The sequence below is a fragment of the Rhagoletis zephyria genome, unplaced genomic scaffold, assembly GCF_001687245.7.
Source record: "Rhagoletis zephyria isolate East Lansing unplaced genomic scaffold, Rhagoletis_zephyria_1.1 Rzeph_scaffold_01596, whole genome shotgun sequence".
Taxonomy (NCBI): Eukaryota; Metazoa; Arthropoda; class Insecta; order Diptera; family Tephritidae; genus Rhagoletis; species Rhagoletis zephyria.
The window spans coordinates 72,756-88,464 of record NW_016158680.1 but is presented as its reverse complement, the minus strand read 5'-3'; the positions used below and the strand labels follow the sequence as shown (position 1 = coordinate 88,464).

The 15,709-nt window shown below is 38.7% G+C and overlaps 1 protein-coding gene across 1 annotated transcript; it reads left to right on the top strand.

Annotated features, from left to right (window-relative positions):
• The first annotated feature begins 3,992 nt into the window (after positions 1-3,992).
• On the top strand, positions 3,993-9,109 carry LOC108364565 (uncharacterized). Its single transcript, XM_017618295.1, has 3 exons — positions 3,993-4,587; positions 7,459-8,184; positions 8,316-9,109. The coding sequence occupies exons 1-3, from the start codon at positions 4,425-4,427 to the stop codon at positions 8,804-8,806; spliced, it is 1,380 nt and encodes a 459-aa protein (XP_017473784.1). The 5' UTR covers positions 3,993-4,424; the 3' UTR covers positions 8,807-9,109.
• The last annotated feature ends 6,600 nt before the right edge of the window (positions 9,110-15,709 follow it).

The following is a 15,709-nucleotide window of genomic DNA, read 5'->3' as shown; positions in this document are numbered from 1 at the left end:
GCGGTAATTTGGAGAAATACGAAATCTTCGATAAATCAGTAAATATTACAGCTAATTTATTCAAAATTAATACTTGCAACAATTCTTAACCAAGAAATATGTTTGTGATATAATTTTGGAAAATGGGCGCGGCACCGCCCACTTATGATCACATATATGTGTCTCGGTAACCGTTCTACCAATTTGTACGAAAGTCGGTACGGTTATGGTGCTTGCCACATAAAAGAAAAACGTTGAAAATTATTGAAATCAGACTAAAATAACGGCCGCTTTTCATATAACGGTAAATTTCGGAAATACTTGAAACTTCAATATTTCGAAATTTAAGGACGCTAATTTACTCAAAATTAATACACCCCGGCTTACCATGTAGCGGTAGCTTTCGGAAGCGTGGAAAACATATATTTAATAGTTGCGCCGGGTATTTAGTGTTCGGCTCCGCCCGAACTTAGACTTTCTTTTTTGTTTTATTTCGTTATGAAATTAGTAAAGCAGAAAAAAAGTTGCTTACACCTAATTCCTCACAAAAAACAGTTCATCCCCCGCTTCCCAATGTAAACTGAAATTCCCCACAAAAAATGGTTCATTCCCCGATTCCCCATGCAAACTGAAATTCTCCGGGGAATTCCCCACAAGTTGGCTTCCCTGCCTTGCATTCATTCTCCCACAGCCTTTGGTTCGCTGTGCATTCGCTTCGCAACTGCTGGTCCTATTTGAGTAGGTATTGCACTCCCATGCATTGCCGTTGTGGATTGGGCACCCCCTACTTTGCCCTTCATTCCGCTCCACACTATCACAAATACCGGTTGCTGCCTGCGTCCATTGCACAGCATTCGATGCTCGTTTTTCAAAGTTGCCGGTCATCGGTGCCATCAAATCCAACGTTTCTCTCATTTCGCCGTGTCTTTTGCAGCAATTCAATACCTTGTTTTACATTCCTCTCTACTTTATTAATGCGTACATATGTAGGTATGTGTGCATCTGCAACAACTGTGTGTTTTTATACCTCTTTTTAATCTCTTCTTCAGTTTCCCTATACTAATTATTTCTTTGCGTTTTATCACCATTTTTTATTATTTTTTGGTTTGCCTGTTCTCCGCTCTCGCATAATTCGCTTTGGTGCGCTCTTCTCGGCCCAAATTACCGGTCGCGAATTTCTTTCTTGTCTACCTTTTTTACTATGCTTATGTTTCGCAAAGTTTCTTATTCTATTTTTAGTAGTTTAATGATTGCGTTGATTTGTTTAAATTTTATTTTCTTAGCTTTGTAATCTTATTTGTGCGTTTTCGCATTTGTACACTTTCATTATGGCCGTTGTTGTTGCTACATGTTGGTTATTTTATATCAGTTCGTCGCTTGTATACGTACTTGGCCAGTCTGTCAGTTGTGTGGCTTGATGGCTAAGCCGTCTGGCTGACCGTGTAGTTGGATGATTGCATGGCCACCGGCCGCCTCACCGGTTGGGACCAGTGCTGCCATTTTAGCCGTTCTCCGGCTAGATTTACCAAAATAACAAATTGAAAATAACAAATTGTTTCGCTGTTTGTTTAACACGCGTTTGTGTTTGGATATAGTGCCAACACATAGAATAAATATTACAGCTTTTGTCTTCCCAGATAGCGCATATTCAATTCTGCCTTAACTAAAAAACATCATTGTTGCCGACGCTTAAAGGTTTGAGATAAGGGAAAAACTGATATTTTTATATGTATTTTTTTTCTTTAATTTTTTGCTGAGAACTTATTTAAATTCCAAAAACCGAGCAGCACAAAATGTCTATGTAAAGCAAAACTTTGGGAAGACAATAGGTTTGTTCGTAACTTTCGGGTTTGCTATATCGACTCTGGTTGAGATTGTATTCTGATTACGAATACTTTTTTTCAGCCGTGTACCTTTCAAATCATTGGAATTGCCTAAATGAGTTAAGTAAACAAGTATTAACTTACATTTTTCATTTTAAAATCGCTCAAGTTTGTAAATTATTAAATTTAACTAACTTGTTTATTCAAATTATCGTCGACAAAAAATTCAACCATGTCCCACAATCATATGTTTTTCCTAATTGCAAACATTTTTTCCAGCTTGAACTTGCAACTTCTCTTCAAGAACTAGTCTTTCTACTTGTGATTTATTATTTAATAAAACATGTGAAATTTAGTTGAAACATTTAGCCGTTATAAGTCGATATTTTTTGCCAATTTAGCCAGTTGGTCCAAAAAATTTTGGCAACACTGGTTGGCACAGTCCACATTTATTTGCCAATACTTCTTTGGCTAGTTTCGAGCGATACAGCGCTTTCTCCTCTATCCGCGTCAGCGTTTCCACTCTATCACTGTGCTGGCTTCTTCTTCTTTGCTCATCCTATTTGATTGCTTTGCATTCGGAGCCCGCAACCGCCCACCTGCCCCTGCCACGACTGGTATGGCATCTGGAGCTGCTTCGCCGGCTGCTGGCTGGGTGCAGATTTGGTTGTTTTTCCGCTGCTGGTGCTGCTGTGGTTGCGTTTTGCTATTTTGTTAGTTTTGCCAGCTTGTTGCCTGTCCGATTGTTCTCTTCATTTGTCGATTTGAAATGGTGTTGTTTTTGCACTGTTGCGCTTACACTCTGGGCCGGCTATGGTCTCTACTTTGGTCGTATGTCTCCCTCAGTATCGCCATATCTTCTCTATCTCAATGTTTGCTTCGTTCGTTACATTCGTAGTGGCCGCCATCGTCGTCGACTGCTGCTGGCGTTGCTGTCGCAGGTGGCAGCGCACGGTGGTTTTTAGGAGACGTCTAACATCTGTTTCCCAAAGCTGTTATAAATATAATATGTGTCAGAATATTTTATTTTAGTTACTTTTAAGCGACTCACAAGACATGTTAACCGTCGTAAAATCTTACGCTTAAAATTTGTGTTACTGTAAAATAACGGTCAAAATGGTTTAACGGAGGCGAATTATATATTTTTTATCAATAATAGCTTTTTTCCAGAGTACATTGTTTTTCTGTACCATTACTTATTGAAAATGTTTGCGTATATACTTAGATATGTGTAGGTATGTAAGCAAAATGCTAAGGCTACCATTTTTAGCCACAACGAATTTTTTTAGCCCTTTTTTTTAAAGGAAACATGATTCGCGGAAACACTGCTTAGCAATGCATTTAAAGTACACTGTCTCACTTAGTGAATCGTTTGAATGTGTTAGAATGCCGACCACTGTTTTATTCCATTTCTTTCCTTTCTCTTTCTTTTTCTCCACTTGTTTCATAACTATTTTATTTCCTTTCATACAATTTAAAAATTTTCTTCCAATGCTTTCCATTTTGTGCGTTACCCATCCATTCGTCCTCATTTTCTCGTTACGGTGCCACGCCTCGTATTCCAAACTCTTCCGCTAAATTTATTATCTTCTCACCTAATCAGTTTATCATCTCGACCCACTGTTCGTGTTCGCCGCCGTTACTATATACGGAATTCGCTCTGCACCTCCTCAGTTACCCGATGGTGTTTCTTCCCCCAACAGCCTGTGCATGTAACTAACTGCCTTTTGTTTTTGCCATCGCTGCTATACGTTGTTTGCACTTTGCTTTGGTTGCCTCTTTCAGGCCCCTTCTTATGCCGAATTACCAACTCTTTTCAACGTTGGCTCCGCTGGCGGCGTTTGCATTGCGATTTGCTTCACTTTGCTATGGTTTTGTTTGCTGCTGTGTGTCGGCTGTTGGCTGTTGCTTTTGGTTTTTTCTTTTTCTTCTTTTTTTCTTATTTCATTTTTCGATTTTTTGCTCGCACGCTTTGCTGTGTTTTTGCTTCTGCTCAAAATACTTTGACTATTGTTGTCGCTGCCGCTGCGGCTGCTGTTGTTGTTGTTGTTGTTTTTATTGCAATTGAGACGCTTTTGTACGATGTCTGTTGTCGATGTTCTCTATTTTCCCCAATCGTTGGATGCCTTTTCGCATTCATATTCGTACTATATTCTCGCGCGCTCTCTGCATTCAGTTATTCGCCGATAATTGATGTCAAAGGACGCGTTACGGCGTCGGTCATACGGCGCGTATAATTAACAAGGATTTCAGTAATAAACTAATTGTTGCAAAGTCAGTTCCGGGTTCAGTGATTTCTAATTTCCATCTTTGCCGTACTTTCGCGCTGCTTCAAGTGTCGTTGCTGCTGCTAACGCCATACATATTTATTGTTTTTGTGTTTGTTTGCCATTACTTTTTGTGTGAATAGCGGTTTTTGCCTTGCATTCTAACCATACTTTTTATCGATAAACCGTCACACGTACACACACACACACATATACACACGTACAATATCACAATATTACGCGTGCGCGCACTCGTTTACTCAACGCCCTTTTTACTGTCGTCGTCGGCAGTCGGAAGCAAGTCTGCTTTCGTCACCGCTCATTGTCATCGCCGCCAGCCGCCTCTGCCACTGCAATGCCGAAAGAAGATCCATTCGTAAATCGCGCCCAATTGCTAAAAGCTATCAAAAAGTATCCAGAGATATGGGATTCGAATAATAAGCTGCATATGTGCCGTAGCGTCACCGCGCCCATGTGGAACGAGATAGCCGAACAGTTTGGCGGACACGTTCCAACAGGTGAGACAGAGATAACACTATGTTGAGGGAATTAAAAAAAAATCTTTAAGAAACTATTTTTATTCATAAAAAACTCCATTTTTGGAGGTATTTTCAAATCGGTCCAGCTCACGTAAATCTTAATATTTTTTCGAAATATTTTGGTGGACGGCTTAAAATCTAATAGATTTTAAAATTCCAATGGAAACACAGTACCCATTTTTTTGTATGGGGAGTGTTGCAGTCTAATGTATACATACGTATAGAGTAGGCAGATGGTTAGTGGAAGTGGAACATTTGACGTTTCCAATATTTGAGTCACATCCTACATATATCGAATAGGTTCCTCATGGCTTCTATATTGGTCCGTGATACCTCAAATTGGTAAGATAATACATTAAGAAAGGTGTTTAACCATTTCTTATTTTTTCGGAAGGACTCCACTTTTCGGATCCAAATTTTTGCATGTTTGAACTAGGTCCCTTTTTGTAAAATACAGTGACGTGTGTATGGCATATCACTCTACATTTCTTACCAGAAAAAATCTGCTTGGTGGTTATTTACTTAAAAAAATTAAGGTGTTATATAGTGTCTTATACATATGTATTTGTACTCATGTAACCTAGGATGCAAGTAAGAGAAAGTCTGCTCTGCTCATCCATTTGGGCGCTGAGTGAAACGAGGATAATAATGACCGAAGTATCTCGGATTCGATTCGAAGCCACTCAGAGCTTCCAGTGTAGATGAAACTACAAAATCGGCGAAGCCACAGTGATCAGGTTATCGAAAAATGAAGTTTAGAGGAAGGTTCCGTAACAAAGTGTGGCCCCACGCCATTCGTACATACTTGGTTTATTTGGCTTATACATAAGTAGTACTCTTTCTGCAAATCAATGATCCTGAATATCTTGTCGTGGCTAGTTCTAAAGAACAGGAAAGTACGAAAGGTGGAACAGATTTATGCAGACCATCCCTTGGGTGTTTCTATCGTCCTTCCAGAATATTCCTATCAAACCTGCCTTTTCGGCGTAATGGCTTTCAGCGCTCACTCCGCAATACCAAAGCTAAAGCTGAATACAGTGCTGGAAGCCTGTAAAGCGGTGGACGCTTGAAAAGTCGTTAGTGCAGTTCTACTCCTTACTTAGTTATTCTCATTTAAGAGGCTTGCGTGATTTGTAAGCATGTAGACAGATTGGCACTCATTTCTACTCGAGAAGCACTTTCCCTTAACACCACGAATCCTCTTGAACCGATCCGTTTAGAAATAGAGAGAGAGAGTGCATGCCTCTTAATGATGAGAGCGATAAAGCGATAAAGATATCACGCAAGAAATACTACAGCTCGACTCTTTTTAAGCAGACCAGCGGGTCATAAATAGGGATGAAACGATACGAGTAAATACAAGTATATACTCGATACATTTCGTTCGATACCAAGTAATTTTGGCATCGATACTTTTCAACAAAGTACTGAATAGATATCGAAAAATAAGTACGATGTAGAGTGGTTCAAGCAATTTTTTTTTTGCAAATTCATAAACGCTACCTCAAATTATTGTTATTTGTGATAAAAGAAGAGAAATATGGTTTTTCATTTTGAAAAAAAGTTTTCTAAGAGGTCGCGGTGGTCGGTTTTTTATAAAAACGCCGATGTTCTCAATTTTTTTTTATTTTCTTGACATGTTAAAATGCAGCTAAAAATGATGTTTTTACATGTAATTACTAGGGTATATTCCCTTAATTACATACCTGTCTTGGACATTTAAAGCATAAAAATACGCCAGCGTTTATCCGGATCAACTCGGGAATCAATTGAGGTTGATCCGGATTAAGTCCAGATTACTGCTATACTAAAACGTTGATACTGAACCTTTTTAAGCATTTCAATATTTTCAAACTCGTTACCAGGGGATTGCCGGGGTCGCTCATTACGCATCTGATGCCAGTTTCACAAAATTCAAAATTACGGATCCAAAATGGCAATCAATCTGAAAAAAAAAAATAGCTGGATTGGTTCAAAACTCGGAACTCGGGAATTTTTGGGTTCGCTGATTACGAATTTCAGATTTTTAAATTTTTGAAAATAAAAAACTACGTTTCTGTTTTTTACCCAGCGCAGTAAACTGCGTTTCCTTTGTTGTATAAACAAGCACGATCATATTCACACATAGAGTCGCACTATATGTTCCTTGCGAACGATTGTTTTCGAAAGCAGGCGCGACAATAACTCCGTCAAAAAATCGGTTGACTGGCAACCATTTGGAAAAACTTCCACCCTTGGGAAGTACAACAAAGTAAGACTTTTTTCGCTGAAATATTTTAATAATAAATGTTTTCTTAATTAAGATTAACTTGTAATCTTTTCTAATGTATATGTATCTGTGTAAATACGCTTCATCATTAAACATATGGTTCTGCTTTGTGACGGAGTTTTATTTATTTTCAGTTCCTACATTATTAGATTTTATTATTCGGAGTTCAGGACTCCCAGAGGATGATTAACTTCTGATTTAAAAAATAAATTTAACTTAATACGGAATACACAATGAGTACCGATACGAGTAGGTATCGATACTTTAGATCCGATATTTTTACATGATATCGTTTCATCCCTAGTCACAAATCGTGAATTTCTGCAAAGTATCGCACTTTTCGGGATTTCGAGCGCCAATCTAATGTGGTTGTGCGTTAATTTTACTTTAAACCTCTTGGGCTTGCCATGCCTGGTTTTAGAATATAGAAATTACTTAGGAGGGTCCAGCTTTCTACTTCCTGAGAATGCATTGTAATCACAGTCCTCATTTTCTGCCTCCTGGAACCTTTCTCAGGCGTTGTGGTTTACTGATAACTTGCCTCCCTAACAAAAACATTCCATATTCCTCTTCTCTAACAGTTAAACTGCAGTCCATCTGGAGTCAAATGAAGTACCACTACCACAATCTTGTGCATCGCCAGATCCTGCACAAGGAACGTTTCACTACTAAATGGGAACATTTTGAACCGATGTCTTTCATGTATAACATCACTGTGGCGAAGATAGTAGGTGCTGCTGGTGCGGCCAATGATGGCAGCCAACAGCACTTGCAGTCCCCGACTGCAGTGTCACTCCCGACGCCACCACCTACACCAACCACACCACAAACGCAAGGGCGCGGACGACCAAGTGGTAGCTTTACATGGCTACCGCAACCGCCACAACTACAAACGCAGCAGCAACAAGAGCAGCAACTACAACAGCAGTTGGTCCAGACACCTTTGCCACAACAAGAAACGCATGAACAGCTGGCGTCACTTGGCGGTATACCCCAATCATTGCTCACTTCGACGCCACTAACACCTCAGACTGAGATCAGTGTTGAGACGAGCCCCTTTATTGGTTTCACCGGGCTTGTGCCACCAGCGGCTATAACGGTAGAGGCTACTACGACACCAATGCGCAAGCCGGGACGCCCTGGATCGATGAACAACAGCATGCGCGGACGTATTATTGACGTGATCAAAGCGCATCCACCTTTGTGGGCGGGCCGACAGCAAGAGGCTGTGCCAGGGCAACGAAAGGCGCAAAATCGTACGTCGGCGGTGTGGAAGGAAGTAGCGGCTGAGTTGGGACTGACGGCAAGTAAGTAGTGGGGTGAACGTATAAAATGTGGCTGGGATGTCGTGGTTATTTGAAACCAAGTTTACTAACTTTTCTTTTCTGGTGAATACGTGCCCATTTTCTCCCTCTCTCTTTCTCTCCCTATTCAACAGGTCTCGTACAAACACGCTGGTCCATTATCAAGCAGCGCTATGTGGATGAATTGCAGAAAGAGCGTCGCGCTCACTTCACTCAACAGTCGTTCCACTCCACTTGGGAGCACTTTGAACGCATGGACTTCATGCGTGACATACTCATCAAGAAGGTGGACGAGCGTGAACAAACTCGTGAACAGATACAAGAAATCGTCAGCGAACATCAACAGCTGCAGTCAGCGGCAGCACAACATATGCGTTACATGCGTCTGGGTATGCCGCCACCTATGAGCATGTTGGGCGCCACTTCAGGCGTGTATGAAGACGGTGGAGTGGTGGGCATGGTGCCTTTGCATCAAGCAAGCAGCTTAGTCGGCGCTGGTGTCGCGAGTATGGGACGCCGTGGGATCAGTTCCGGTGGTGGTCGTGTAAAGGCCGAATCGGACCTAGAATGGGATCCATTTGAGATGATACTGCATGTGCATGGCACTGAGCCGGCAGCTAACTGAATGCGAGGTGTTGCAGGGTAAATTAAAGAGAAGAAAATGGCAAGATAAAAATGAGAAATTAAAGTTTTTAATAATAGGAGACGCTAGATTTACATATAAGTAAGGAAGTAAAATAAATCAATGGAAATGATCCTGGGGATATAAAAGATACTTTACGCAAAACAAAAGAAAAATTCTGAAAAGTTCACTTATATTCATATGTATGATACTATGGATGCAGTAATCGAAAAGTATTCGAGTGAAACAAGCGAGTACGAATAGCGAACCGATTTGCCGATAGTATCTAAAATTCGCTAGATTTAATAGAAAACGACTGATGACTACTTACTATGGCACACACTATAGCCATTTAACTTAAGCGTAAAAAGGGTATATCAAAGTAATGCGAAATCTAAGTATCTTTTTATAACTTGAGCGGTACTTTGTATTTTCAAAGGTTTGTGACTTGAAACATATTCGATTAAATCAACTTAAACGCCTATTGCGGTAATTCGAAACCTTCAAAAGGAAATGCTAGTAGAGGCAAGACTGAGATGACGCAACTATTCAATATAGCGTAAATATGACTATGAATAACTATTTGAAATACACTGAGAAAAACCTATAACTTAAATGAGTACTGACATTATTTAATTTGAATAATCTGATAAATAATACGAACGATGTGTAGTTCCGAAACTTTGTATACAGTTTTTTAGAACAGCTAGTGATTAAAATTACTGTACTTTCAAGAAAGTATACTGAGCATGCAAAATATGCTATACTTTCAAAATTATACTTTGTAATGCGCAGAAGAGAAATAAATAAAGCGATATTTAAAAAAAGATAGAAGAGCGATTTTTTTTTGAACTTCAGCAAAAGAAAAACTAAAATATATGTATGTACATATATTGCTAAAGAAGAAGAGGCTCAGAAGTTATGTTTTTTTTATAAAATGAAATTTAACTAGTGAACCCCCACGGCGTTAAAATGCCCAAAATGGAATTTTAAAACCCTTTTAAAATATCCCAAATGTTAGTTAGATCCGAGTGCCATATTTCATCAAAAACGTGCAGCTGTTTCTGAGTGAAGAGCAGTCTCGTATGGTGCATGTTTTTATTTTCATCGAATTTCAAATCACCCTATCGACGAAAAAAGTTCTTAATTATTAATTAATTTTTTAAATTCCTTTTCGATTAAGAATATGGACTTCAAATTCGGATTCTACGGGTGGAATTACATAACCACAGGTAGGGCCGGTCAAATGCACATCACATACTTCTCAAAAATAGTGACCTCATATCTTCGCACGCGCTTATGCGGGGTTTGTAAAATTGATGGTTTTTACGTATATACGCAAACATTTCAATGATTTGAACGTAAAGCTTCAAGGCTCTAATAAAACTGTTATAATTATGATGCATAGATCTCATTCGCGCTTTTTGGGCTAAACTGAAAGTTATTGGTAAATTTGGTAAATTTAGTAGCAGCTTTTTTGGCAGATATTACATTGATAAGTATGGTGCATCCCATTGTTTCCAAAAATTACAAATGTTTGCCAAACTTAACAAATTTGAATTTAGATGAAAAACCAGACGGATCAAGAGTCCCTAAAGAGTTTTCTTTGGTAATAAGTTTTCTCATCGATGAATTTTCATCGAAGTTTTCTGAATTCAAGGAGTTATCGGAAACACTCAAATTTATTATGTAACCTGATGTGACTTCACTTGATAAACTGCACTTGTTTACATATTTTAATAATAAAGAATTGGAAATTTTGAATTTAATTCCAGACATATTAGGTGTCTAATGAAGATGGCATTTGCACACGAGGTACACAGCGACATTCAAGCGACTCTTAATTCGTATTTTTTTTTTTAACGATTTAAGTGTCAACCAATATCTCCAAGAACGGTGACAAGACATGGCGTCTTTTTGGCACGTCATGGCTACATTGGATAACTCTTGTGAAATTATGGCACTTGTATGTATGAAGGTTCGCCGGCCCTGGTCTAATACAACGCTTGCAAGAACAATAACAAACAAGTTCATACGAATGTCAACGATATCCAGAAGAGGTGACCACCTACTAACAGTAACCACCATAAAGCGAACATAGCGCATCTACATACATACATATTAGACTAAGCAACACCAATGAATAAGTGAGTGACTTGTATGCTCAGCCAACATTGAAAGGCACCTCTTACATACTCAGCTAACAGCGCACATTTTCACCTCAATCAACAAATCGCCAGACACATACAATGTTCCTATCATTATTTACCCGCTTTCTTGGCCTTTTGTTATTTAGTAATTCCTGTTAGCCGAAAACCGCTGTTCCCCTATTGTAGTCAGCCCGTTAACTTTTAACAAACTACGCTGACTGCTGCCACAACCAACGACCAACAACCAACTTCGCCTCTCTACCAGCATTCGCGTCTGTTGCATCGATTTGACAGCGAAGTGTTGTATCTTTTAGTTTGTATCTTCAATAAATGCATTGTAGCTGCAGGATTTTGTGTAGACACCAAGTAGCAGCTAAAACAGCAGCAAAAACAAGAATAAAAACAGCAGCGTGTAGATTAATGCAAAAGGTATAGAGTAAGCACTTTAGCGGGTGTGCAGAAAGATTTGACCTAGCAAGACAAGTCAGAAACTGCTCCAAGTAGTGCACACATAATCCTCGCGACCACAAGTAACCACTGCATAAGTTAGGTGGAATTTACTTCTACAAATGTGATTTCCTCTGGAGCTCGGAAGCGGAGTATAGGGTCGATGAAGTTTTCATCTTAGTCACCGGCCAACAGTCCGGGAGATTGAGTGGAAGCTGAGCTGTTAGTAGCCTCGGCTAGAAGCCCCGACCTGCCTGGTTAACCACGGGGAGCAGGAGCTCCTGGAGACTGCCGTAACTTTCTTCATTGCGGTGAGTCCTTCGGGAAGCATCGTGCTGGTTATGGTTTTATACCCAAATGCGGGTAGAGTTACGTTATGTCGGCTAGATGTGGAGTTGCATCGCAACCAGCCAGCGTATCCAGAGTACGGTACGGTGGCCAGACCAAGGTGGTTAGCGAATCTGCCCCACACTGCCAACTGGTACCAGAATGCTTGCATTCCTCGTCGCTGATCAACGCAATTAGATCTGCTGCCAGATAAAGGAAACCTGGGTCAAACGCAGATCAAATAGTTTAACCGCTGAGAAGGCGGGCGCTTGAGTAATTCTTCAACAACACCCAGAAATCTGCCCTTCGATACCGAATTTTATCGCTGGGTTATTTCGCGCTTTATACCTTTTCTTTAGTGTCAAGTTGTTGCATTGATTTTCTTGTTACTGCGGTTTTTGTGGTTGTTGTTGGTTGTGCTTTTCGCATACAATATTTTGTGGTTGCTCGCCACATGTCAAGTAGTCGTTTCCTTAATTAAACGCGGTGACTGACGGTGTTGTTTATGACCGCTTCATTGTGTATATGAATACATATAGGAATGTTTGGACATATGTGCATTAGGGTGATCCAAAAATATGTATTAGCGTGGTCCAAAAAAAGTTAAGTCGGAATTTTAACGATCTCACCCTCTAGGATTGTTCTATACCGAAAATATGATACACCATGTTTTTTATTTTGAAATCAAAAAATATTTAGAGGTCCGCTCAATGTTTTCCATGTCTTTTACATGGGAGAAAACTACTTACCGTAGAAATGGAATAGAATTTTTGAAAATCAATATTTTTTGTTCATACAACAATATTTTGTTACTCTTCAGGAGACTACCAGTAGTAATACCCAATTGTTTATTATTCCATTTTTTATTACTACCGATTTTTTATGGGTTCCCCTTTGCATTTTTTTTGAGGTTTTTAGGGAGTTCTATAAAAAAATATTTAGTAATAGCTAATAGTTAATAATACACAAATAATGGGATATTGTTATTCGAAGTCCCCTGAAGAGAAACATAGTTTTCAGATCGAAAAATATTGGTATTCAAAAATTCTATACCATTTCTACGAAAACATGGTTTTTTCCCATCTATACATGGTACACAGGAAAGTCGAGATTCCTTGTACGCAGTAATCTCGAAAACTACTGAACGAATTTTCTCGAATATATTCTGTATCGATAGGAGATTGACCTTTTTAATTTAGAATTTTAATAGGGTTGCCACCTGTTAATAAAATTACTATATTCAATTCTAATAAGCGTAGACGTCAGTTCTGCACCGTCACTGTCAAATGAAAAGACTTAGCCTCTGGATGTGTAATAATATATTATTTTCTAAGTAGGGTTGCCACCGGTTTAAAAACTATATGATCTTTACTTTAAGTTTTTTTGAGTACGGTTGCCACCTATTTAAAATTACTATCTTCTATGCATCTTATAAAGGAAAGGCGAGATATTTTAACCACGCTACTGAACGGACTTAGACAAGATCTTTTTGTATATAATAAACGAAGTACATGATGGCATATGACTGGCTAATATAAAATACATGGAAAACATTGAGCGCTTTGAGCGACCTCTAAATATTTTTTGATTTCAAAATAAAAATAGCGGGGTATATTTTTTCACCCCATGGCATTAAAATTCCAAACTTATTTTTTTTTGCACCACCCTATAGTACACATGCACGTATGCATGTTTATTTTTCAGTTCATATGCTCTTCATACAACACTTTCTATGTAGCTAAATACATATCTACATACATATTTTTTTTGTTTTTCTATATTCACTATAGGCCACTAAGAAAATTTAGTGCAGCATGTTGTCAAGTCCTTTAGCAAAACAGAAAACCGAATAATAAAAATAAACGCAACAACAGCAATATAACAAGTTTTCTTCACAAACGTACTCGTAGTAGGAGGAGCGCAAAAAAAAAAACGAAGAATTATTGCCGGCCTTTGTCAATCACGTTTCGCTGCTCCTTTGACTTTTTTTATTTATTTACTAAATACATACATACATATGTATGTAGCTGGAGCTGTTGGGTAGAACACAATTTGCTTTATAGGCACACAAATATGTATATATGAACTTCCTGATAGTCCATAAATTTTTCTGCATAGCTATGTATATGTAAGATAAATTGACTTATAATTAAAAGTTATGGAAAATTCCTCCGGCCATGTGGCAATTAAGGTTTGTACCACCGAAAATCCATCAATATTAATTAATTTTTAGAGCTGCAACGCTGTTGTGGTTTTTTTTTCGAGGGCGTTTTTTTTAATACTACGCAAAATTCCAATCAATCATGAGGCCTAAAAATGCCTCGTGTCCCTACAATTTGCCATAAAAGCATGGCTCATCGTTCAGAAGCTTGGAAAGTAGCGAAAGTATTGGATTGTCGGTCGACTGGATGTGGGCAAAATAATTATTTTTATTTATTTATTTATTCATTTCTTTCATCAATTAGTTGAGGACATATAGATTACTAGAACTATGTTAGTAATTTTAATTATTTTTTATTATAAGCAATAATGGCTATGCAGTAGTGCAGTTAATTTATTCTTAAAACTATCCCTACTTTCCGAGAACAAGTCCAACTGACAACCTATCTCATTCGAGTGCCTAAGCAGCAATTGATCGGTTTATTTATGGAGTAGTTGGTCCTACAATAAGGGACACGAAATGTATACGATGACCGCAGATCACGCGTGGGGCAATTAAAAATAATTAACTCCAGCAGAAACTGGCAGTTAATACGGTCTGTCACTATGTGTCTTATAAACATTATGGAATAAAATTTCCTACGCGTTTCTAATGTTGGCAGCCCGAGTAAGAGACACCTACTTCTATACTCAGGCACGTTACCATTCCAGGTGAAGGGCATACCTGGTGAATCATTTCTGAATCGGTTTTCGATCCTTAAGTATCCGTATCCCGTATAGTGAGGATCCCAGATTATACTACAATACTCGAGGTTGGATCTTACAAAGGCGAAGTATAGATTTTTGAGGGCAAACATATCACGAAATTCTTTGGGATTTCTTATTACAAACCCAAGTATCGACCTAGATTTGGCAATCATAAAGTCGATGTGCTTGGAAAAGCACATCTTATTGTTGAATATAGCGTTGAGACCTGTCTAAAAAATTATAAGATTCCATCGTTCGTTAGATTAGAAAAAATAGGTGTCAAATGAAAGGGATTGGCCTCCAGATAAGCACTAATGTTCTCTTTTTTTGAATAGGGTTGCCACCTGTAAAGAACATTACTATATGCAATCTGCACCGTCACTATCAAATGGAAGGACTAAGCAATTCGCTCATTCCAATTCTCATTCAATAATTCAATCAATATCTCGTCTCAAATATCCTTACCAATCTTTATGCTTTGTGCAAAAACCTTATTTGCCATCTTTATGTTCCTTAAACTCACTGGTAATGGCCAGTGACAGAAAAATTTAGATATTTATGACCCTACAACAATGTCACATACCAAACGCTCGTAAAATTTAGTCTGCGAAGCCAGTAAATCCAGCAGAGTGCGATGCCAGCCAGAGCAATTTGTAGGCAAGTAGTTAGCTAGCGGAAAAAGGCAGGTGGCAGGCAGCTAATATCGTTGGGACAACCGACCTAAGGCCATTTGCCATGCATATACATGGTTAAATTTTTGTATCTTTTTTTTAACCATTTCCATATGCATATGCGCACACAGAAGAACACGAACAAACCTGTGTATATGTGTGACCATTATTGCCGTTGTATTTTGAGCCATTTCCGCATTACCAAGGTAATAGAAATTTCAGTTAAGCGTGCAATAATTCTTTTTTATAGCTCTGCTCTTTAAAGTAGTTAGAGGTACATAAGTGCGAGTTGGCTAAGGATATGCACGTATTTTACGTCTGCTCCTTTTAGTCTTAATCTTTCACACTCGCCTTTTGTGTGTATGTGTGTGTGTGTGTTTGTGTGCGTTGAACTTTGCCATGTC